Here is a 23,505-nt window from a genome sequence, read left to right as displayed (position 1 = left end):
GAAGGCGGCCGCAAGCCCCCGCAGCCGTATCCCAAAAGTCTCGCCAGTGTGGTCCCCCAGCAGCCAGTCCCTCACCCTCACCCTCGCCCTCACCCCCTCGTGCAGCCGAGCAGCCCGCAGCCCAGAGTGGGCTGCGACTCGAACTCGATCGTTCCCATCACCCACTTCCCGCCCTCCTCTTTGCTCTCCCACACGCCCCCCCCTTGTCCCAGGAGCCAAACCAAGAAAAACATCAGCCACGGCCTGCCGCCGACCTCTCCTTGCTCATCCGTCCCTCAACCGCCTTCCCCCAACCCACGGCCAGACGGACACACTCTCACACTCAGACAGACCGAGAGACCAGGAGCTTGGTGTGTCACAGACTAGCCAGACGCTCTGCCTCTAGCATACCATACCGTACCATACCGTACGGCATCTATTTCGTCTGCCCTGTCCTTGCTCAACGTCTGAATGCCCGCCGATTTGCTGCTGCCGGAGTCGCATACCAAATAGCGATTTTTCTTTGGTCGAGGCCAACCCTACCGCCCAATCAAAGTGCCGGCGTTTTCTCGCTGGCGCCGACATTGACCGGTGTGAGAGTGTCGCTGCAGCACCACCGCACCGACGAGGGAGAGCAACAAAAAATAAAATAAAGCCTGTGACGGAGGTTGCTGGGTTTGGGGTGTGGTGAGCCCACCAAGTCTGTGCGGCGAGGTCGACGTGGGGAAAATCGAATAAACCCATTTTCCCCTTCGCCCGTCCTTCCTCTCCTCCTCCTCCCACACCCGCCGCTGTTTTACTTCGTCCCATACTATACGCCATCCCCGCCCTCCCGCCCCCTCAGACAGCTACAGGCCATTCCTGTGCGACATGATCAGCAGTAGGGCAATCTCGACTGCGACGTCAGCCATGTCGACGCCGATGCACCCCACAACAACAGAGCACGATTACCGATTCCCCCGGCGGCCCGCCCACGATACCGCCCGCCGAAGCGGAGCCGGTGCTGGCGTTCCTCGCGCCGCCGCGATTGGCCCCCAGGCTTCCAGCGCCGCCAGGCCACGCCACCACCAGCAACCGCACCAGCAGGAACAGCACCCACAAGACATCAACACGTCGCTCCGCGAGCTCGATATCGACCTGAAGGGCACCTACAGCGTCGCGCGGGACAAGCTGTCGAGGACAGAGGTCTTCGACGACCTCAGGGACGGCATGGCTGGCGTCAAGGACGACACTCCCGAGGCGCTGCAGGCTATGGACCCGCTCGCCGCCCAGGTCTGGCGCTTCTTCAGTAAGACGAAGCAGCAGCTGCCAAACCAGCAGCGCATGGAGAACCTCACGTGGCGCATGATGCATATGAACCTGCGCAACCGCCAGCAGGAAGAGGCCCGGTATGCGCCCGCTCCTTCCGTCCTCCTCTCCTTTCCCGTGACAGGGAAGCCTACTGGCGCCTGTTTCATGCGCAACCTGTGCACGTGTAACCCGGGGACCCGACTGCGGCCGCGTTGCGGGTGGTGTCCCGTGTCTCTGGAGTATGTCTGGCTAACATGGGGACTTTGCCTTGTTTTCTTTCTGCCGACTAGACTCGCCGCAAGTACGCGCGCACCTTCAGGTGCCAATGCGCCGAGTGGCATCGCGCAGCTGCGCAAGACGTCTGCGCAGAATCTCGCGGCCCAGAGCGATCCGATGAGCCTAGATGACTTCATCTTCCCTGATGGCATCGCGACGCCGTCGGGCCCTGCCGCCACCCCCGAGGGTTCCAGGCCTGAGGAGGTGCCCGCTCCCACCGCCGCCTCGGCCATTCCTATCAAATCTCGAAAATCACCGCCCGTCCCCCAATTCAACCCCCAGTCTGTCCCTGTGGCCGCCCACCACCAGAGGCGACATAATGAGTTCGGCTACGTAACTCGCCATCACCGCAAGACGAGCATCGACGACAGACGGGTAAGTGTTCCTGCGACGTCCAATCTTTGCATGGCCCCGGGCTCTGGTATTGTGCGCTCCACTCGAGTCATCACGAGCTCGTCTCATCCAGAGCCGCAGTATCCACCCGCTCGCGACAGACAAGACTCACAGATATTCCCGTCACAGACACGAAAGCGGCCAGCAGACTTTTCGCCCCATGTCCCTGCGGTTAACACCAATTCCGCGAGCAACGACATGGACGCAGACGCCGACCTCAACGAGTACTCCCTCGACGGCGCTAACCCGAGCAGTATGGCTCAGCCCATCAACGGCCACGGCATCCCCTTCCAGCTCGATACCTTCGGCATGGATGGCGATCCCATCATCACATCCGCCGGCCCGTTCCAGCCAAGCTTCTCCTTCTCGCCCTCGACGTCGCCCATGGTGTCCCAGGGGCCCTTTTCCCACTTGTACAGCGGCCCTTCGCTGGGTGCCTCGGTGCCTGCGACCGACTTTTACTCCCCTCCGGCCTCGGCTTACCCCTCGGCCGTCTCTACTCCTCACCCGCTCGCCGATGGCAGCGAGAGTGGCGGCTACTACTTCGGCAGCATGGACGTGCGGCAGCATCGTGGCCAGGCGCTCAGGCAACCCGGGCCGGCGTCCGGCATGCCAGCTAACTTTTCGTACGGCGCTAACGGTGCGAGCATGTTCCCGGCTTCGACGGCCGGCGGCGACGGAGTCCCGTCGTACACGGCACCCAGTGCCTTCGGCCATATCGACCCCTCGCAAGTTTTTCAGTCCGAGTCCACCGTCCGATCTCCTGGCTTGGGTATGATGCCAGAAAACACAATGTTTAACTTTGGCGATTCCGACGACAACGAAGACGACGGTGGGGCGTTTGCCGATAGAAACATGCACGGCACGGGCGATTTCTCGTCAAACGGCATGGACGAGTCCAATCTGGATTTCAACACCGCCATGGGGTGGGATGCCTCACTTCCCGGGAACTTTAGCACACGAGCAGCGCGGTACCCTGTCGGACCCCCGCGGAAACAAGTCACCATCGGAGGAACGACCACCGACTTTGTCGATGCTAATGGTACTGACTGGGAGGGTGGCCTTGGGCGCTCGCAGTCGCAGTCCTTTGGCAGGCAGGTTGATGGCCGCCGCAAGATCCCCCGCACGGCCTCCACACCGACTGTCGCCCGCTCTGGGCACCCCTTCGACCATCTGGGTCAACCGACGGACGGAAACTCGCCCCCTGCGGACATGGCCGGCCAAGAGTCGGGTTTCTCCTCAGCTGCTCACAGCAGACCATCATCGCCACCGCCCGGCTCCAAGCACGGCTCCAGCACTAATCTCCACGCGTCTGGAGCGAACCAGGGAGAGAGCGCGGCCCCGACAACCTGTACCAACTGTTTCACGCAGACGACTCCTTTGTGGCGGCGAAACCCCGAGGGTCAGCCTCTCTGCAACGCTTGTGGGCTGTTTTTGAAGCTTCATGGAGTTGTCCGACCGCTCAGCTTGAAGACGGACGTGATCAAGAAGCGGAACCGTGGCTCTGGCAACATGTCGGTGGGCGGCTCGAGCACCCGCTCCAAGAAGAACTCGGGAACCGCCTCCGGAACGGCCACGAGGAAGAACTCGACGCTGGCTATTTCGTCGACCCCGGCCGTCGTGCAGGCTGCCACTACCCCGCCGGCTGCTGCCCAGACCAGGGCCGGTAGCGCGAACGAGAGCGAGAGCCCGGCGTCGGGCGGAAATACGGCAGGCAGCACGCCCAACAGCTATACCGGATCGGCAACCGGCGTTGCTGGTGGCAAGGGTGTCGTGCCTATCGCGGCAGCGCCTCCGAAGAGCGCGCCGGGCCCGGGTGCCGCAGCCAGGGGCATGGCCATCGCCTCCAAGAGACAACGCCGCCATAGCAAGAGCACGGCATCGAGTAGCGCCGCCATCAATAGTAGCAGTGGCAACAACACTAGCGCTTCTGCCGCCAACAACAGCACCAGCAACAACGCCGGGCACAGCAGCGGCAACACCAGCGATTTCTCGGGCATGGACATCGACAGTCCGGCGGCCTCGACGGGCTCCAACGAGGCGGCCAGGCCACTGGGATCGACCATGTCGGGCCTTGGGGGTATGGGCGGCGCTGGCTCGGCTTTAGGCAGGCTCAGCAACGGCTTCGGCATGACTACACAGTCGGTCATGACGCCAGGCTTGATGAGCATGTCAGGAAACGGCTCGGCGCAGCCCCCGATCATGACTCCGGGCGGCGCGGGGGCCGGCCCTCAGGAGTGGGAGTGGCTCACAATGAGTCTCTAGAGGATGAGTCCTCAGACGGGGGATGTATACCCCAGAGACTGCCGCTCTCGCTCATTCCACGATACCCTATCACTGTACCCATATCACCATTGCACACTTTTGGGAGGCCCGTTCGTCCTTTTTCCCTTTCCGTCTCTCTCGGCATACGCGCGGTTCCGGTTTCCCTCAGGTCAGCTTTTTGATAGATGGTGCCTTTTCCTCTCTATTCCACGTCGCCACCTCCTTTCCCGCTCATGTTTTTATGGGGAGATCTACTACCATATACCCGGCACTCACTCTCTTACGACCCGTCCAAGATGCCTCCTTTGCGAACATCATATCATATCTACACCGTACCTATCAGCATGCATCTATCGCCTAGTTTGTTCGTCTTTGCGAGATCTTTTTGACTTGATTCCCCATCACCTCTACCGTGGCAGGCGTCGGTGGACGGCTGGTCTCGGAACCCTCGTTTCTTGGCTATTTATGCTTTGTTATTGTTTATTTGGCCGATTGATACCAGGAATCTTTGGCTTATGATTCTTTTCCCAGGATCTGGTGTGGCCTGGTTGTCCTCCTTGGCTTATCTAATCCGTGACATCGCACACGGAAGGTCAGCGAGACAGGGAATGCCAGACGTCGACAGAAAGAGACGGGTGGAGGTTTTTCTCTTCTTTTTCGCTAGATGAGACGAGATCCAGCCAGATCGGGTGGCCTAGGGGATGGATGGGTTTCTGATTTGCTTTCGCTCGGCTCTCTTTGCATTTTTTTTTTTCCCGCCCCCATTCCGGGGGTTTGTCGATACCCAGGCGAGGGAGGGGATTTCCGGTGCCTTTTGCTTGCCATATTCTAGAAGCGCAGTTCCGTTTTCTTTAGTATAGTAATGAGACGGCATGAAATTTACACCTTGTGCGGTCTTTGGATAGGAGGGCGAATGTGGATGAGTGTCAAAACAGCACCCGCACTGTGCTGCCAGGGCGCCGCGTCGCGTCTCGGGCTGATAAGATAACCCCCCAATTAGCTTGCATCTTCGGTAGAGTTATCGTCACTTATTTTGTTCCATCTCATGAAGCCTGTCGTCAACCTTTCTTTTGTCGCCAAACGCCAACTGTTCCCGCATAGCCGCTGTCGATCTCAAGAAAAAGCGCCACACAATCCCTCAAGATGGTGAAGGAAAAAGGCTTCAATCCGGTGCAGGCGCAGCGCAAAGCGGACAAGGCCAAGGAGATCAAAAAAGGTTCGCATCTCGTCCCCTCCTGCTTCCTCTCCACCAGCGCCCAACCTCGTCGCCTTCTTCTTCTTCTTCTTCTTTTCTTCTTCTTTTCTTTCCTGGCCTCCTACCTCTGCTAACCCTCTCTCTCACAGGCAAGGCCGAGGTGCAAGCGCGGCGCAACGAGCGGCTCGCGCGGCGGAACCCCGAGGGCATCCAGCGGCAGGTGGACGAGCTCAAGAAGGTGGCCGAGGGCGGCGGCAAGCTCACGCGGCACGAGGAGCAGGTGCTCGAGGGGCTCGAGAAGGAGCTCAAGGCGGTCGTCAAGGCGCGCGAGGCGCTCGGCGACAAGGCGCCGCAGTTCAGCAGCAGGGGGCCGCCGCGGGAGGGCGGGGAGGGTGGTCGCGGCGGCGGCGCGCTGGGCAAGAGGAGGAGAGGGGATGACGACGACGATATTGTGGTGGCGGGAGGGAGGAGGCGGGGCGGCGGGAGGGAGAGTGACAGCGACAGCGACGAGGTGCCCGACGACGTGCGCGCCATCCCCATGCCGCGCGACACGCCGCCGCCGATACCGAAGGAGGTGCTGGACAGGTGGTGGGCGAGGCGGAGGGCGAAGCGCGGCGGCGGCGGCGGCGGTGGTGGTGGCGGTGGGGGACGCGGCGGTGGGAATACCGGCGCTGGCTACGCGGGTGTGGGAAGCAGCGCCAACGCGGAGCCCTTGACCAACGACAGGGGCCTGGGCGGCGGCGGCGGCGGCGGCGAGGACGACGGAGCAGCACAGAGGCAGGGCACGCTGCCGCAGCGGCGGAGGCCGCCGCCGACCGCCCCCCCTGCGGAGCCAAAGGTGGTGTACGAGGCCAAGCCCATGGTGCGCAACCTGCTCAAGGAGGCGACGAGCGCCTTCGTGCCGGCCGCGGTCGCGTCCAAGCTGGCCATGGGCAAGGGCGAGGGCGGCAGGTTGATGGAGCCCGAGGAGGCGGACCGGCTGGAGAGCGAGGGGTACATGAAGACGGCGACGGCGGCGAAGGGGGATGAGGAGGAGGAGGAGGAGGAGCAGGCGGCCAGCAGGCTGCACCAGGTCACGCTGGAGGAGGTGGCGGATGAGGACGGGGGCAGGTGATGCATTGGTTTGAGGAAGGGGGCTATCGAGGAGCCGTCAGAGCCAGGGGTCTGACATGTAACTCGAAAGGCCGGAACATGGTGGTTCTTGGGCTGCAATACATGATAATGACTGCCCTTATTGACTGGTCAGTCCATGCGCATGTGTGCATTCCATTGGCAGCCCCGTCGAGCCTTGCCCCCAACGCCCACCACAAATTCCTGTTATTATTTCTTTCGTTGTTCCTGTCATTAGCATCATTCCCATTTATGATTTCATTGCTATTCCTCTTGTCATTCTACTTTTAGCACCCGCCAACCGAGGCATAGTCATGCGCTTCAGCCTCGCTTTTGTCTGGTATCATTGCCAGACCGCCGTTGCACCAACCGGAGCGCCATCCTGCCAAAGAGGGCCGCCGAAGAACATGACCATTGTGCACATCCCATGCAAGGCATCACATAGTTCCGAAAGTAGCCGAACCCACACTCTCGACTGGGCCTGCATTAGTGCAGACCGGTGTGTGTGCCCGAGGAGGGAGAGGAGGGAGGGGGGGTCGGCTACGGCCAGCGCTAGACCAGGCCTAGCGGACCGGACTAAATGCCCGATGCTAGACGACCCCCCCTTCCCTCTCTCTATCGCATGCGGGTCACGGCAAAGCCGCCGGAAGCGGAGCCGAGGCGAACTCCAGCCGCCGTCCCCGCAGTGGAAAATAGGTAAGCTGGAGCAAACAAAATTGGATGGCTCATTTATTGCTTTCTTGTACGTAACAGCCGGGGTTTCTTGAAAGGGCTACGGCAGAAAAATCACCATTGGTATAAAGCCTATCTTGCTCTCAGTTTGCCTGTCAAGGTCGAGTTTCTGTCTGGCAGATCTCGATTTGCCTCTTGAAACACACAAGGTGGCTGTTTTTGGCGCCAACTCTGAGCCCCCATTCATATCATCGTTTCCGTGGATTTGAAGAAGGACGAGAAGAGCTGCGGAGCAAGAGTACAGACCCAAAAAAAAAAAAAAAGACATTAAACAAACCCGCTGTCCGTTTCTTCCACCGTCGTGATCCGTCCTCTCTCTCTCTCTCCGCCTGCGCACTCACTCCCGGTCGAGATGGAAGAGAAGGACGCAGCCGGGCCCGCGGCCGACACGGGCCAGCAGGACAAGAACGGGCGCGCCCAGCCGGAACCCTCACTACAGGAAGAGCGAGCGGTAGACGAGTCCCGGAACCTGAACCCGGTGCTGTTCGTGGTGGAGAGCAGGGCCCAAAAACGACAGGGCGACAACGCGGGCTCGCTCGAAGCCGGGGCGGCTGTGGCGGCGGCGGCGGCGGCGGAGGAGGAGGAGGAGAGAGAGGAAGAGCCGGTCGAGGAGACGTACCCGGAGGGCGGCGCGCGCGCGTGGCTGGTGGTGCTGGGGTCCTGGATGGCGCTGGTGGCGTCGCTGGGGCTCATGAACACCATCGGGGTGCTGCAGTCGTACGTGTCCAAGCACCAGCTGGCGGACCGCTCCGAGGGCACCGTCGGCTGGATCTTCTCCGTCTACACCTTCCTCTCCTTCTTCCTGGGCCTGTACATCGGCCCCGTGTTCGACAAGTACGGCCCCCGCTGGCTCGTGGCGGGCGGGACGGCGCTCCTGGCCACGGGGACCATGCTGCTCGGGTCCTGCGTCGAGTACTGGCACTTCATGCTCGTGTTCGGGCTCGTCAACGGCGCCGCCACGGCGCTGCTCTTCACGCCGTCCATCGCCGCCATAGGCCACTGGTTCCGCGACCGCCGCGGCCTGGCCACGGGCGTGGCGTCCTCGGGCGGCGGCGTCGGCGGCGTCGTCTTCCCGCTGCTGCTGGCGTCGCTGCTGGAGCGCGTCGGCTTCGCGTGGTCCGTCCGCGCCATGGGCCTCGTCAGCACGGCGCTGGCCGTCGGCGCAAACTTTCTGATCCGCAGCCGCCTCCCCGCCGAGCGCGGGGCTCGCGCGCGCCCGGACCCGCGCATCCTGCGCGACCGCGCCTTCGCCCTCACGACGCTGGGCATATTCCTCATGGAGTTCGGCCTCTTCATCCCGCTCGGCTTCCTGCCGCTGTACGCGCGCGCCCAGGGCTTCGACGAGGCCTTCTCGTTCCGCATCATGACGGTGCTCAACGCCGCGTCCGTCGTCGGGCGCGCGCTGCCGGGCTGGTGGGCCGACATCATCGGGCCGGCAAACGCAAACATCCTCGCCATCGTGCAGTCCATCGTGGCGTGCCTGGCCGTGTGGTGGCCGGCGGGCGGGACGACGGCCGGGATAGTCGTGTTTGCGGTGCTGTTCGGGTTCGCGAGCGGGACCAACATCAGCCTGGCGCCGCTGTGCATCGGCCGGCTGTGCAAGACGCAGAACTACGGGCGCTACTACGCCACCACGTACACCATCGTGTCCTTCGCCTGCCTCGTCGGCATCCCCATCGCCGGCAACATTGTAGGCGTGACCGAGGGGGGCCGCTACTGGGGGCTGATTCTGTTCACGGGGCTGCTGTACTGCGCGTCGCTGGTGGCCTTTGTGGCGGCGCGGGTCTATGTGGTTGGATGGAACCCGCTGGTGGTGTTTTGATAGAAGCCGGTTAGAAGTAGATAGAAGTAGATGAGCTGCGTTGGTGGCTCTGACTTGAGGGACTTGATACAATCCAGTATATTTGGTGGCGTTTGTGATCAAGACCCGCACTGTGTCGCCATCACAGCGCACCTGAGCCGCTAGCCGACAGCCCATGCAATTGATAATTGATCTGCCCACATCAAATCCCACGTTTGGATCCGTCTGGTGATGTTGCCGAGGCATTTGTTCGGTTGATGTGGCAGTCTGGTCTCACCTGTCTTCGGCTGTATTCTGGGCACCTATATAAATCACCCAGCACAGATTGACAGGATTGACAGCCAGCCTCTGCCTCCTGTCGCTGCTGGGCGTGCCTTGGTGTGTCTTGCCTCGTCATCGACAACACTCTTACTCTCATTCTCACCCTCACCTTCACACTCTCCCCCTAACCCACATCCTCAACACACTCACAATGCCACCCCAACCACCACCCCCCATGACGCCAGACCTGGCCGCCGAGGACCACTACTTCGGCAGCAACCCGCCGCCCAAGGGCCTGGCCGCGCACGAGGCGCTGGCCCGGGCCTTCATCGACTCGCACCGGGCCGCGGGCCGGCGCGTGGTGCTGGTGACGTCGGGCGGCACGACCGTGCCGCTGGAGCGCCAGACGGTGCGCTTCATCGACAACTTCAGCGCCGGCACCCGCGGCGCCACCTCGGCCGAGTGCTTCCTCGAGGCCGGCTACGCCGTCGTGTTCCTGCACCGCCAGTTCTCGCTGCTGCCCTACTCGCGCCATTACAGCCACACCCCGACCGCCTGCTTCCTGGATTTCCTGCACGAGGAGGAGGAGGGGTCATCGCAGGACGGCGACGGGGCAGGCACAGGCACAGGCACAGGCACCGGCCGCGTCGTCGCCAACCCCGAGCACGCCGCCCGCATGCTCGGCGTCCTGCGCAAGTACCGCGCCGCCCGCCAGGGCGACCTGCTGCTCATGCTGCCCTTCGTCACCATCACCGACTACCTGTACGAGCTGCGCGCCGTCGCCCGCCTGATGCGGCCCCTCGGCCCCCGCGGCCTGCTGTACCTGGCCGCCGCCGTCTCCGACTTCTTCGTCCCGCCCGAGCGCATGGCCGAGCACAAGATCCAGTCCACCAACGCCCTGGACCCGGATCCCGGTGCCGCCGCCGCCGCCGCCCCTCCGGCCGCCAAGAAGCGAAAGCAGGACCAGGCCGCCGCCGCCGCCGCCGCCGCCGCCGGTGGCGAGCCACCGCTCCCAGATGACGACGACGGCGCCCAGGACCCGACAGCGGCTGCGGCCGACGACGGCGAGACGTTTGACAACTTCGACTCGTCCCCCCGCGTCCCCCGCTCCAAGCGCCTGGTCGTGGACCTGGACCCGGTGCCCAAGTTCCTCAAGAACCTGGTCGACGGCTGGGCGCCCCAGGGCATGATCGTGTCCTTCAAGCTCGAGACCGACCCGGCCATCCTGGTCCACAAGGCCCGCTACTCGCTCGACCGCTACCAGCACCACCTCGTCATCGGCAACCTGCTCGCCACCCGCAAGTGGGAGGTCGTCTTTGTCGCCCCCGCCTGCCCGGACCGCTGGATCCGTCTGCCCACAGCCGCCGCCGCCGCCGCCGCAGGTTCCCAGGCAACCTCGGCCAGTGAAGAGAGGCCCATAGACCCGGCCGCGCTGCCCGACGGCGACCCGGACCTGGAGATCGAGAGCCTCATCATCCCCGCCGTGCAGGAGCTGCACTCGAGACATATGGAATCGTACCAGAGCCGGGCGATGGACACCACTGCCGCGTAAGCCGGCTTCGGTCGGCCCACTTTTCCATCTTTAATATCCCGCCTTTTCCTACCCTCTCCATACTTCTCTGTATCAATCTGGGACGGGTAGATTTGCTCATGGGTACAACATTTTACATGAATGAGTGTAATCTTTGGCCTTGTGAACCATGAGGGGGGAAAGTGAAGCGGTTTTACACATCAGTGCCTCGGAACACACCCCATTTCTTTTTCTAATTGTAGTCCCGTGACAGTCTGCTCTACATTCCGCCACGCCCAAAATGAAAGATGCGGACTTATGGTGAGGGGATTGCGTATGCTCGGCGGAGGGAGGTCCCTGATCCTCGGGGGTCGGAGCAAGACGACGACCGAGCCGGTTCTTTGGTCGTGATGGGCCCCAAAAGAGGCGTGCCGCTGAACCTCCTTCGCGCCTGTCAAACCCCGTCACATATCATCCAGAATCCAACGCAAGGATGGCGACAGGCCGGGTGCGAGTAGCCGCATGAGGAACCGACTGTCCCCCACCCAGGAGTAGTCGGTTGGCGAGGCTTCGAGCTCCTTTGGCTTAGAGAGACTAGCACCGCAGGCGGTTGTGTTGGGGTCGCCAAAGTTGAGTGAGTTGCTTCTGGTCTGTTTGCCAGGGACTGAACTGGCAAGAATTCTTGTGGCGCCCTCCAACGAACTGGCTAGGCTGCGGTAGCAGGGTAAACACATGACAGTGGGGTGTGATGTTGTGTGACTGTCGTCTGGCCGCGTGCCGCAGATCAACGACCACTGACTGCTGGGGTGGCCAAATTGTTGGCGACGGCCGAAAGAAAACGGTGGGTGGACAGTGATTCGGTTGGCAGACCATGATTGGTTTAGAGAGTGATGTTTTACCACCTATCTGCCAAAATATAAATGCGAAACAGACAACTAAAAATGACAGTCCAATCGCCTTCTTCCATGTAAACATATCCGTGGTGAAGTCACCACCTGGGTGCTTCCTCCAGGCCTTGCTCACGTGGTTTATCTAGACATTGTAGTCGGGACATCAGCTTGCTTCAAGGCCCTCGACCTTCAAGGGCAACGGCTGCAACAACAATAGTGAATGGCCACTCTGCATATCATAAGAGTTGTGAATTCACTTTTCCCACAAGTACGCAGCTGTAACAAAGGAGGGTATCACGACCAATGTCAGCCAGAAGCTATTCCAAGGAACCCGAAAGAAAATAAGAAGAGCACCCTTTGACATGTTACCCACATCGCCCTTGGGCCCTCCATGAAAGGAACCTGGTCTTGCTCTTTTTTTGCTCTTTTTTGCTCTTTTTTTGCTCTTTTTTGCTCTTTTTTTGCTCTTTTTTGCTCTTTTTTGCTCTTCAACGCTCAGTCCGACACAGAGCCGCAGATACATTTGTGGGCAAGCGTTTGGTATCCCAAGCAAGGTGTATTACAATAGAAGAGATAGTGATAAAAGGTCCAGTTCCATAGGCATCCATCAGTCATAAAAAGAGTGGTAATCGATACACCGAGAAAAACAAAAGAGAAGGATAAAAGAAGCAGGCGGAACGGGGCAGATGAAAACCCACTATAGTCGAAACGCCTCGCTCATCAACTTTTTGCCCTCGCAACTAGGAACGCAAAGGGAATGGGTAGATAGTGATAGATGCACATGAAAATAGTGTGATAAATCAAGGCATGAGAAGAGAAGGGCATGAGTGAAAGCGCATCAAGAGGTGGCCATGGAAAGTCATTCAGTCCACTCGGATGATGACCTTCCACCCGAGGGCGCCAGCTTCTCGGATGGCACATGAGAGGCAGCCTCTCCTGCGGCGGCTGATGAGCGCGTCCCACCCCTTCTCGGCGCAGATGGCTCTGACAAGAATCTCCATGTCGGACCCGAACTGGCGGCGCCGCGATTCCGAGTGCATCTTTTGGGCCGTTGATGGCGAAGATGGGTCGTCGGTACCATTGCTACCACCCGCGGCATATCCTCCTGTACGGCGCGGAGAGGAAGGAGGCGACACCTGGGACTGCTGCTGTGGCTGCGGCCAGTTGATGTTCATGGAGCTCGTGCGACTCACGACGGGCGACAGTGGAATCTCATGTGCCTGCGGCTGGGGCAAGAACCCCGTGATGCAGTCCACCACAAGCACACGCGGCGGCTTGTTGGCATGCGGGCCAGGAGTGATTGATGGCCGGCGGTGCGCGCTAGCTCCCGGCTCGTTCAGGAGCTCTTCAAGCGTCGAGTCTCGCCGGGCCAGGAGCTCCGAGAGGTGAATGGCCGTGTACGTGTAGTATTTGTGCAGCGGGTGGCCTGTTTCATCAAGACGGTCCTGTTAGTATGCCGTGATCCTGTAGTAGTTGCGGTCTATTGTGCTCACATGTGATGTTGGCACTGCTAGACGGCTTGCTGCCGAACCCGCTCATGCTGCTGCCGCTGCTGGTGCTCCCGCTGTCGAGGTCGATCTGCTGAATTGTGGGACTTGAGGGCGACTTCAAGATCCGGACGTGCTGTGACGGTACACACGGGTGCGCCGTCACGAAGTAGACGTCGTGAGACAGGCAAAACGTGTACTCCTTCTCAACGTCCATGTCGCCATCATCGTAATCCTCTGCGACCGAAAAGGTCACAGCCGCGGGGTACGTGTGGATTTCAGGCGCCGCGCTGGTGGCGGCGGTGTCCATGGTGGCAGGAGTACCATCGGATATGGGACTCTGAGGCAGTGACCCGGTCGGCGTCGTGTGTACCGAGTCGACCGGCGCAAAAAGCTTCAGGGACTTCAGTTCGATGTACAGCGAGGGAGGCTGTGATGCCTTGTAGATGTTCTCGAAGGGGATGATGAAGTCGGCCGGAAATACCGAGTCCGGATCGGCATCCCCAAGTACTGAAGACTGCTTCTCAACGGCGAGCTTACCCCAGATTCTCGCCTGCTTCCCCGTGCGAGCCGACTCGCCTAGCAGTTACGCCGCAATGTTAGCTTGTCCGGTCCTCTCGATGCCAAGGGCAAGGGTGGCGAATAGGCTTGCTCTTACCCTGCGGTTCGGCCACCTCGATATTTAGCCAACCGTCACCCAATCCTTGGGGTGTGACATCACTCGAGATCCAACCCATGCACTCGACGGCACCCTTGCCGGCCGCCACGACACGGCCCACAATGCATGCTGTGCTCCAGAAGCTCTTCTGGCAGTAAACGAAGCCACCACAGAGGTTGGCCACGGGGCCCAGGCGGCGCATCGCCTCGGCGTCGTTCTCGAGCAGTGTCGACATGATAAAGTGACTAAGGCCCTCGCCAGGAAGCATGAAGCCCGACACATAGCTCTTGGAGAGCCATCCTGAGGGGTGCAGTGCTGCCGAGATTTTACGCCGCTTGGATGGCCGGCGCCGGATCTGGTCGGCAATGTGGGTCACTTTGGTGGCACCGCCGGCGTCACCGTTGGTGGTGCTGGCGTGTGCGCTGCCCAGGTGCTTGGCAAAGATTCCCGAGGTGCCACCAAAATAAGATGACCGGCGGGCTTCAGTGGTGGGCAAGGGGCTGGCAGGAGGGGAGTTGAGGGGAGTGGTGCCGTTGGCAACGGCGCGGATATTGGTCGAGATGCGGTTCTCGTACGACTCGATGTCGGGCCACTTCAGGCGGCGCGCAAAGTGCGTCAGCCCGTCGACCTGCCGCTGCCCGTGTTTTCCCTTCATCAAATAGGCGGGCTGGTCGTCGACCAGGCGGCTAGACGTGGGCCGAGAGCCTTGCGTGCTGCCACCGGCCCCGCCGCTGTGGTGATCGCTGGTCAACGACATACGCTTCGTCAGTGTCGCCAACCAACCCGTCGGCTGATGGCCATCCAGATCCACGCCAAGCTTGGGCAGCTCGGCCTTCGTGATCTCGATGTTTTCGAGCCATGCGCGGGCCATCAACATGGACCATTTGACCGAGGGCGTCGCCTCCTGCTGGAAGCGGTAAATCTCGCGCGGCTTTATGTGACCAACACCCGCGTCGTCGGCCTCAACGATGGCGTCCAGGCGAATCCAAAGCTCACACGCCAGGAGGATCTGGAGCAACAGCCAGTAACGCTCCTCAGAGCGGGCCTCGGCGCCAGTAGGGGCCGCTGGAGTGTCGGGGCTGATATCCTCCACATCATCTTCAGGCTCGGATGAGTCGGCAGAAGAGCCCCAGAGGATCTGGCCAAGGCGGATGCGCCATTCAACGTGGGAAAAGTCGACCCAAACATTGGGAGTGCCCAGAACCTTGAGGAGGGCATGGATCTGAACCGAGAGGCTGTAGGGGTCGCTGTGGTCAAGAACCCGAGTGGGCGGGTGGAGGATGTGCAGAAAGAGCTCGTTGTAGAGAGCAGTCGACAGGGTATTGTCTTGGATGTTGTTGGTCACATATCTATGGCCATTCTTGATCAGCTGCTCCATTATGGCACTCTCCTCCATGTGGCGTAGCCCATCCTTGGACGTCAGCATCCTCTGGCGCGCCTCGATGATGGCATTGGCGCGGTGGCCCGAGGGGTCGAAGCCAAACTGCTCCTCCTGAAGAGCATCGGATACGCCAAGCTCCATGGCGGCAGAGAAGCCAACGGTGCCTTTCTCCAGGCCGTGCATACTGAGCATGTTGGGGCGTTCGTGGCACTTGGGGTAGAAGTGAGCACGCTTGGCCTTGCAGCTGCTGCCACTGCTGCCGCTACTCCCGGGCCTGCGGGGGCTGCAGGTGATGTGCGGCAAGGCCGTGGTGCAACCCCATGCCTCATCCTCTATCTGGGTGTGGTCGGTAAGGTCGCGGATGACCAGGCTTTCGTCCCAGGGAAAGGCAACGCTAGGGTTGGGCGCGCCTGTGTTGGGGCCCTCGGAGCGGGCGAAGTACTGCGGGGCCCCTGAGAAGAGCTTCTCGAGCTCCGAGTCGGTAAGGGTTGACATGATGCGTGCTAGCTTCAGCGTTGGCTTCTTCGGAGGCGTCTTGGCGGCTTCCTCGGAACCTGGTGGCGGGGGAGATGGCAACGGCTTGTTTGGGTTACAGGCAGATCGTGGACTGAAGGGAGGGCTCGATGTTGATGTGGCCGTCGCTGTAGTTGTCGTTATCGACGAAGAAGTTGGGGACTTTCAAGTGGGCGGGATGAGGGCCGCAGCAGAGGTAGCTCCAAATGTCAGCTTTCTGGACCCTGAAGACGGGAACGGTGGGATTATATCCAGTCGAAGAGGACGGGCGGGCCCGAGGTGGACAATATGGTCGGGCACGTCAAGAGAAGGAGACATAAACGCAACTGCACACTCGATGCAGCCGCAGGCGCCGGCGACTCAACGGCGTGGTGGATGGATGAGGTAGAAGAGAAGAGAAGAGAAGAGAAAGTGGAAGCACGCTCTAGCGAAAGGCTGCTTGCAACAAGACGGCGCGCAGACGATCAATGGGCATGCATTAGCAGCAGTGGTTGGTGGTTCCAGTGGTTCTAGACAAAACACGCAGTGCAGATAGTAGAGATGGCACGACAATGGAAAGGGAATTGGGAATGGAAGGTCAATGGGGGAGTCTGAGGTAGCAATGGGCTCTGGGCGCTGCTCTCTGGCTGCTCATACGATGCAGGAACATAAACCATAATGATCACGCGCCGTCCACGGGCCTTGGGCCTTGAATGGCGGTTGTGGTCTGAGGGAGGGGGAGGGAAAGGGGCAAGAGCGAGGGTGCCAACTGAGGAGTGGATCCCCGCCTCGGACGATCCAAAGTGTGGAGGACAGGGGTCTGTGGTGTCAATCGGGAGTGCATCTGGGGCGGGGGAACGGCAGCGCCATGACTACTCGATGCAGGAAGATGCTCAAGCAGACCGGGGGAGGTATGTGAATGGCTGGCTGGGGCTGGGGGTGGAGTGGGATTGGGAGCGACGATGGGATCAATGGGGAAATAAAGAATGGGATCAATGATGGGCTTCCAGGCCGCTGCACGACTTGACTCTTGCCCTTGGTCGACGTCAGTGCAGCGCAGTGCACAACACACTTACCGCAAGCACCAGGCCGACGATGGTTTCGCCTGCCTTTGGGGGTGGCCTGTGCCCTGTTGCTGCTGGCTCGAGAGTGCAGGGCGGGGCAGGCGCTGCCGCCACCACCAGGCCCCCCGCCGCTGGTGGGTTCGACGCACCAGCTGACGACGAGCCTGACGCAGAGACCAGCAGCCGGCCTCGCCCGCGCATGGACCGACTGATCAGCCCGTGGAGCAGCTCGCGCTTGGAACTCGACCCGCGCCTGCTCCTGCCGTTGCTGTCGCTGCCGTTGGCACCGTTGCTGTTGCCGTTTCCGCTGCCGCCGCCGTCGCTGTGGTTGGCCCTATCGGTGGGGTTGACCCTGTCGCCGCCGTCCTGGTCCGCCTGTCTTGCCCACGATGCGACCCAGCCGCCACCGACGCCACCACCACCCTTGGTCGCTTGCTGTGCCTGCTGTGCTTGCTGGTCCACCGGCGCGCGGTCTTTCGGCGACCGGCGAAGGAGGGAGAATGACGGCATCCTTTTGCTCGCCTTGGTCCGTCTCGTGCGCTCCCTCCTCTGTTTCGATCCAGCCGCTTTTTTTGCTTCTTCTTTTTTTCTTTCTATAGGTCGTGTCTCCACAAAGGATCGCCTTGGTCAGTCACACGCACGCGCGGGCTCCCATGCACTCTCCATGCACCCAAATCGTGCACACCCATCCGTTTGGTGCAGCGGGTGGGATGCTGCGCTGCACCATCAATTGAGTCGCTTGTGTTGCTTCCTTCTAGGACCCTTTCCGTCAAGCAGCCTGTATTTTTTCTTTTCGATCCTGGGATTCGTAGCGATGAATAAACTCGAGGGTAAGCAGATGGTGCGAGACCGAGCGAGCGTATAGTGGTCGTCGATCCTCGTCGGTCAGACCAGGGTCTTGCTGGAACAAATGGCCGGGGGAGCGGAACAAGCTGTCAGAGCCTTCGCCGGAAAGCTGCAGATATCCGGTGGAGAGGAAGAAAGAAAGACAAAAGGACGAAAAGCAGAATGGAAAACGGACAAGAAACAGCGAGGCTGGAGGAAAGCCAGAAAAGGGGAGCAAGGGGAACAAAGACAAGTGACGGGGGAAAAGGGTACCCAATACATATGACGGGGAACGAGCCAAGGTACGACGAACTGCACGTCACGACGCCAACATGCGAGGGGAGCAACCAACCATGTATCCCACCTCGCGGCTACGGACCTACCCATCTATTGGGACACGCCCAGGTCCGCCGAACATACCCTGCTCGCTTCGTCATGGCCGTTCGGGGGCGGGCTGCGGTATTGCCAGCCATGCTTTCCCACTGCGCGGGTAAGGCTCCTCGTTAGAGGGAAGAGAGATAAGAAACGCCGGCCCAGGGAAGAAAACATTACGGGGCTTGCCGAAGCAGCCTACGACCTAAGGCCTGCCTGCCCTCGTCCCCAAGTGCCGGAACGCGACTTGGCTTCGTGCTCCTGCGCCGGCCGACGACGCGAAAGGGGGGCCCGCCTCAGGGCAGTCAGCCTGCAAGTTGGGTTGGGCCTGTCTCGGATGTAGCAGCCCCCAACGTCCATCCCAATCATGGCCTCACTTTTTATATGGAATGTCGTATCACAGAGTCGCCGTCATAAAACCCAAGCAAGCCAGAAGGGGAGAGCCAGAGCTTGGTCCATGGAGCGTGAGGGCGCCCTTCTCGGTGATCGGATCTGATGGAGCAACGAGCCACTCATTGATACCCACCCCCCCGCCACTACAAAAGGTGGGAAACATGGAAACACACCCCATCGGAGACGACCAAGAAACCTGCTTGCGTGTGTTTACGGGAATCGGAAAAGCACCAATCTCAAATCAAATCGGCATGCATGACAGTCCCCAGAATAAAAAGGGGGCAAGAAACGAGGATGGTAAACAACCCGCGGGTCTTTCCGCCCGCACTCACTCGCTCGCCCACTCACTCACTCCCCCTCCCCCCGCCGCTTGAGTATGCCTCCAGCCGGGCGTTACATTATCAAGGGGAAAAGTAAAAAAAGAAAAAGCCCTCGGCCAGCCGCGCGCACCGCAGCGCCCAACGGGATGGGACCATCCTCCTCCCCGGTCCTGACTGGCTGCGGCCCTCTCGGATCGGATGCGTCTGCTAATGTTTCGGACTGAGAGGCTGCCTATGGATGGGACTGTGTAGATTGGCCCGTCGGGGGGAGGCGGGCAGTTCATGGCAGGGATGGATGGCCTCTTTCTCTCTCGCGTTCAGCAGCAGCCTAGCAATGCGGTGCCCACCCACCTTGCCGGACTTGGGGCATTGTTTCATTATTTTTGGTAAATCTGGCCCTGTTTTTGCCAAGATCCCATGTAGAAACGCCCTGTCGGCTCTAAAATCTGACGCAATTCAAAAAAGGCGAGGGTAGACGAGGACGGTTGGACGGTTCAGATTGGGTGAGTGTGGGTGGGTTTGGCGCTTCTAATCTGCAGCTGCAGCGTTCTCGATGCAGGTGGACGCATGTGGTTTGATTCCACATCCCCTCGCCTTGGACACAAATATGCATTGGCTTCGGCATGGCAGCAGCATAAACGAGCGTGTACTGTAGCGTCAAAAGTAGCGGGATCTCAACCTTCTTTTAGATGTCGCATGCTGTCGCAGGAGGCTGGCAAATACGACTTATTCCGACAACCCTAATCCGACCGATATTGCGATGACAATGCAATGCGATGCCTTCCATGATCTAGCTGCCACATCCCTGGGCACATCTATACCCCGGCAACTTCCCTGGAGACTTCGCGCATGTTTCGTTTTGGGAGCTGGCTGCAGGTTGTAAACAATATATTGCCCCATGCAATCTTGGACGGTACATTTTCCCCGAGGGGCCCACGCCGTAGACGCGCATTCGGCACCGATTTGGGCGCTCCAGACATGGAAACAAACAAGATTGATTTTACATTTATGCTATGTCGACACACCTGTGCTTCCCTTGGCCCTCTCCCGCACACTTGTGTGCCAGCAAACACCCTGAGGGGGTGCATTCTGCGCAAAGGCGACATCGCGTCGCTCGGGAAATCAAATCCACGATGTCGGGAATTGATCGCTGCGGGATCACAATTTCCCCTGAGATAGGCTGAATATCCCACCGGCAGCCAGAGTGTCCTCCAGTCCCAAAGTCGCATCCGGCCACACGACCTTGCGGTATGTACGCAGCCGCTCCCCTGCGCTCATGCCCATCCACCTCTGCCGCCACGCCCGGGAATCGTTCCGAGGGAAATGACAAGAGATGAGTGTTTTCGGGAGAGTCGCCACGCGCCGAAGGCAACGTGCATCTCACCCCGGGCGGGTGCAGGACACGCGAGGGCGGATGCCACTGCCAACACCACCTTCTGCCCGATGGCCGGGCTCGAGACTTGACATCTCGGGGATTTTTTTTTTTTCACTTGCTCACATGAAGGGGTCGCCGGCTCCTGCATGCAATATTGGTGACAGTGCACCTAGTAATACCGGTGAGCCATGTAAGACCCAGGGGCCCTAATCAACCGCCTGCCGTTGGGAGCATTGTAATCTCGGGGGTATCATTGTGTTTTGTGCTGTTGTCTCTTCTTCCTTGCTTTGCTCTCTGCGCTCCTCCAATGACATGTCACCAGCCAGCCTAATCACGATGCCATATTGGAGGTTGGCGGTGGATGAGTCTTCCGACTGGGGAATTTGACGCGGCATTGACGAGCAAGGAGCGCGTTGCAGTCTGCATGCGTCGAGGCCCCGCGGCCTGGGTGATTTCGTGGCTCGGGTCCGTCAGGCCGCCGGCGTGTCGTGGATAACGATCAGAAGGTACTTTGGATCGGGCACGATGACAAGCTCCTGCTTCTTCGTCCGCAATCGCAGTAGCCTGAGCTCGTCCTGTTTGAACCATGGTGAATGTTAGTGCACAAGCTTTGATGTGGTACTGGAGGGGCTCTGGAACGTTGCCAGCAGACGCCGCGCCGCACACGCAAACGCACCTCAGAGTCCAGGTCGTGCACCAGCGCGCCCGCGGCGCTGATGAAGCCCCACACCATGGCGGCGAGCTGCTCGGCGCCCTGGGGCTCGCTGGCCGAGGATGGCCCATTCTCGCTCGAGAATGACGAGGCGGCCAGCGGGTCGCTTCGGGACGTCCTGATGGAGGAGATCTCGCCGCTGGTCTTGAGGATGGCGCCCGACGTGCGGTCCAGGACGATGGTGGCTTGAACGCCTGGCTTCTTGGCCAGCCGCCCGAGGGTCTCCTCCAAGCCGTCGATGCCGCCGTCGGCGCTTCCCGACGCCTGGTTGCTCACAGAGCCCCGGAAGTCGGCCATGTCGGGCTTCTCGGTCTGTGTGGTAGGCAGAGTCGTTCGGGGTTTCGGCTGGTCGGGTTGTTGCCGTCGCCGTCTTCGTAGGTACCAGCAGTGCGTGAGCTCCCGGCCGCGCGCTTGTGGAAGCGACCGACCGCCGCAGCAACCTAGAGCTCCCCGCGAGAAACAGCAGCATCCCCTGTCTGTACCCCTAAGCTGGGTCCGGTGCCGCTGGAATTCTGCCGCGGCCCCACTTGTTTCACCGCCAAAATTTCTCGCCGCGCCGGGGTTGGCATTGAGTTTGCGACAGTCTGTTCGGCGAGAATTACCCCTGTCGCATGTCAAGTCCTCTCGCTGGCTGCCCATGATTACACGATGGGGTCTAGCATCCGGAAGAAGAAGGAGAAGAAGAAGGACTTTCAGGTACTCGCAACGCCAGCGTCCAGCCAGCCAACCTACCTACCTAGTACTGGTGGGGAGAACCACTGATGGCTAATCCGGTGAACCCATCGTAGAGAGCCAAGCTGAAAGTAGGCAAGGCGAAGGAGAAGCCTGCCAGCTTTACCGACACGAGCTTCAAATCAAAGGGTAAATCTTGTATTCCTAGCAGCTCAAGAGTGCTCTTTCAAGTGGCATCTACCTAGGACCCTGGGAAAAGTATCCGGCGCTGACAGCCCCTGGTAGCTATCGTCGTCGCCCAACAGTCTATAACTGTTGATGGGCCGAGCCCAGCTGAGCAGTTCAAGCACAACCTGTCTCTGGCCTCATCCTCGCGCTCGGAGAACCAACGCCGCGATGCCCTGGCGTTCCTGACTGGACAGCTGGCGGCCAAGCCGCCCAACAACCCCGTGGGCACGGCTGGCGTCCTAGCCCGGCTCCTGCCGCTGATCTCGGACACGTGCTCAGGCGTCCGCACCCAGCTTCTCAAGTTGTTCCAGACCCTCCCACGAGCTGACGTGGCCCAACAGGCCGAGAAGGTCCTCATGTACGTGCGCGCCGGCATGACGCATCTCTCGGCAGATGTTCGCAACGACTCGCTTGGCGTCATGGAGTGGCTACTGGACACCGCGGGCGACGAGGTCGTCTCTTGCGCCGGCGGCTGGATGAAGACGCTCAACGTCTTTGCCGCCATGCTCGGCTGGAGCAGCATCGCGGCCGTTGCTGCTGCTGCCTCTGCGGGCGCCGCCACTTCTTCTGTGTCCAAGACGACGTCGACGACCACAAAGGGTTGGACTTCGGCCCCCAAGTCTACCTTTGGCGCCGCCAAGGGCGGTCAGTCCTATGCACGCCAACTTCTAGCATTAGCCAAGTTCCTCGAGATCGGCCTTCGGCCCGAGGTCGTGTCAACTTCGGCGGGCCCGAGTGCTTACTGGAACGGCTTGTACCGGCTCCCGCGGTGCTCAAACCCCTTCGGGCATCTCAACCTCTTCGGGGCTCCCAGGGACGCCGATAGCGAGATGTACGCCGACCGTGAGGATCGCCAACGCGTCTTCTCTGCCCGGTGGCAGGTCGTTGTGTCAAAGGGACTTGAGGAGGCCAAGAAGGAGGGAGGCGCTGTTGGCCGAGCGGCCGCCATACTGGACCTGGCCGTGAAGGACGGCATGGAGGGCTACGATATTGCATAATAGCCCGTTTGCGCGAACTAGAGTGTGTTGGAGGGGTGTCGGCTTTGGCTCTTTGCCCCCACTTTCCGCAATTTTTCTCTGCCGAATATCAAAGGCATGTGTCTCCAAACAGCATTATACCTGAACCAGCCAGGTATGCTACTCCTTCGTCAGTCAGATAAAGGAATGCAACTTCCCGTTCACACGCTGCCTTCCAGCTAGCTGTAGAGATTTCGAGAAGCATATGGGTAGCTCGAACAAACAGCCTGATTGCGTTGTCGTGGGTAACCGCATGCTGCTCTATGCGCCTGCAAGAGCCAATATCAAAAAAAAAAAACTCAAAATGGAACCAAGGGTCTGGCCGACCTATGCTGCCTCACCCAACCGTCCCATGCCTCTCGTGCCTTGTGCTGCCTGCCAGCCCGACATTTCTGCCCTCCTGCAAACATCATTTATTCCTCCAGCCCAGCGTATTTGAGTGATGGGACCCCTCCAGGTACACACACGGGTGGCCACATCCAGCCGCTTGTCCGCTTTCCCCGGGCAGGATACGTGTTCGTGTGGTCTGAGCGCCCGCCCTGGCAGCAGCTTCACAGGCAGATATCAGCAAACGCCACTTGCACGGTCTTCCGGAGCTTCGGAGCAACGCTCCCGGGGGAACCGTATGATACTTTGTCTGTGCTTTATGAGCCCAGCTGCCGCCTGATGGGCTGCCAGCTGTCTTGCGTGCGTACCCGGCTGCCTCTTGATGCCCTCTGGCACGCTAGGATGGTCTTTCAAAGCCATGATAGGCTAGATATCGGCTCAGCAACTCTCTTTGTGGACCCTAAGTTCTTTTTGTAGCTCC

General features: G+C 60.4%; 8 protein-coding genes across 8 annotated transcripts; 6 read left to right on the top strand and 2 right to left on the bottom strand.

The window, feature by feature from the left end:
* Positions 1–816: 816 nt before the first annotated feature.
* Positions 817–5,097, top strand: GGTG_11608 (nitrogen regulatory protein NUT1). Its single transcript, XM_009229499.1, has 3 exons — positions 817–1,367; positions 1,560–1,920; positions 2,068–5,097. The coding sequence occupies exons 1-3, from the start codon at positions 850–852 to the stop codon at positions 4,201–4,203; spliced, it is 3,015 nt and encodes a 1,004-aa protein (XP_009227763.1). The 5' UTR covers positions 817–849; the 3' UTR covers positions 4,204–5,097.
* Positions 5,098–5,244: 147 nt separating this feature from the next.
* On the top strand, positions 5,245–7,061 carry GGTG_11607 (hypothetical protein). The gene is made up of 2 exons (XM_009229498.1): positions 5,245–5,419; positions 5,548–7,061. Exons 1-2 carry the CDS (start codon positions 5,347–5,349, stop codon positions 6,510–6,512), a joined length of 1,038 nt encoding a protein of 345 aa, XP_009227762.1. The 5' UTR covers positions 5,245–5,346; the 3' UTR covers positions 6,513–7,061.
* A 403-nt stretch (positions 7,062–7,464) lies between these two features.
* GGTG_11606 (hypothetical protein) lies at positions 7,465–9,252 on the top strand. Its single transcript, XM_009229497.1, has one exon. It carries the CDS (start codon positions 7,593–7,595, stop codon positions 9,060–9,062), a length of 1,470 nt encoding a protein of 489 aa, XP_009227761.1. The 5' UTR covers positions 7,465–7,592; the 3' UTR covers positions 9,063–9,252.
* GGTG_11605 (phosphopantothenate-cysteine ligase) lies at positions 9,229–11,771 on the top strand. Its single transcript, XM_009229496.1, has one exon. The coding sequence runs from the start codon at positions 9,514–9,516 to the stop codon at positions 10,852–10,854; it is 1,341 nt and encodes a 446-aa protein (XP_009227760.1). The 5' UTR covers positions 9,229–9,513; the 3' UTR covers positions 10,855–11,771.
* A 337-nt stretch (positions 11,772–12,108) lies between these two features.
* GGTG_11604 (hypothetical protein) lies at positions 12,109–16,446 on the bottom strand. Its single transcript, XM_009229495.1, has 3 exons — positions 13,848–16,446; positions 13,196–13,768; positions 12,109–13,128 (listed from the first exon to the last, which is right to left on the bottom strand). Exons 1-3 carry the CDS (start codon positions 15,721–15,723, stop codon positions 12,566–12,568), a joined length of 3,012 nt encoding a protein of 1,003 aa, XP_009227759.1. The 5' UTR covers positions 15,724–16,446; the 3' UTR covers positions 12,109–12,565.
* Positions 16,447–17,230: 784 nt separating this feature from the next.
* Positions 17,231–18,205, top strand: GGTG_11603 (hypothetical protein). Its single transcript, XM_009229494.1, has one exon. It carries the CDS (start codon positions 17,793–17,795, stop codon positions 18,114–18,116), a length of 324 nt encoding a protein of 107 aa, XP_009227758.1. The 5' UTR covers positions 17,231–17,792; the 3' UTR covers positions 18,117–18,205.
* A 1,360-nt stretch (positions 18,206–19,565) lies between these two features.
* GGTG_11602 (hypothetical protein) lies at positions 19,566–21,225 on the bottom strand. The gene is made up of 2 exons (XM_009229493.1): positions 20,746–21,225; positions 19,566–20,644 (listed from the first exon to the last, which is right to left on the bottom strand). Exons 1-2 carry the CDS (start codon positions 21,076–21,078, stop codon positions 20,540–20,542), a joined length of 438 nt encoding a protein of 145 aa, XP_009227757.1. The 5' UTR covers positions 21,079–21,225; the 3' UTR covers positions 19,566–20,539.
* A 147-nt stretch (positions 21,226–21,372) lies between these two features.
* Positions 21,373–23,038, top strand: GGTG_11601 (pre-rRNA-processing protein IPI1). Its single transcript, XM_009229492.1, has 3 exons — positions 21,373–21,477; positions 21,570–21,642; positions 21,739–23,038. The coding sequence occupies exons 1-3, from the start codon at positions 21,430–21,432 to the stop codon at positions 22,677–22,679; spliced, it is 1,062 nt and encodes a 353-aa protein (XP_009227756.1). The 5' UTR covers positions 21,373–21,429; the 3' UTR covers positions 22,680–23,038.
* The last annotated feature ends 467 nt before the right edge of the window (positions 23,039–23,505 follow it).

This window comes from Gaeumannomyces tritici (assembly GCF_000145635.1).
Source record: "Gaeumannomyces tritici R3-111a-1 unplaced genomic scaffold supercont2.7, whole genome shotgun sequence".
Taxonomy (NCBI): domain Eukaryota; kingdom Fungi; phylum Ascomycota; class Sordariomycetes; order Magnaporthales; family Magnaporthaceae; genus Gaeumannomyces; species Gaeumannomyces tritici.
This window is presented reverse-complemented; position numbering and strand designations above follow the sequence as displayed.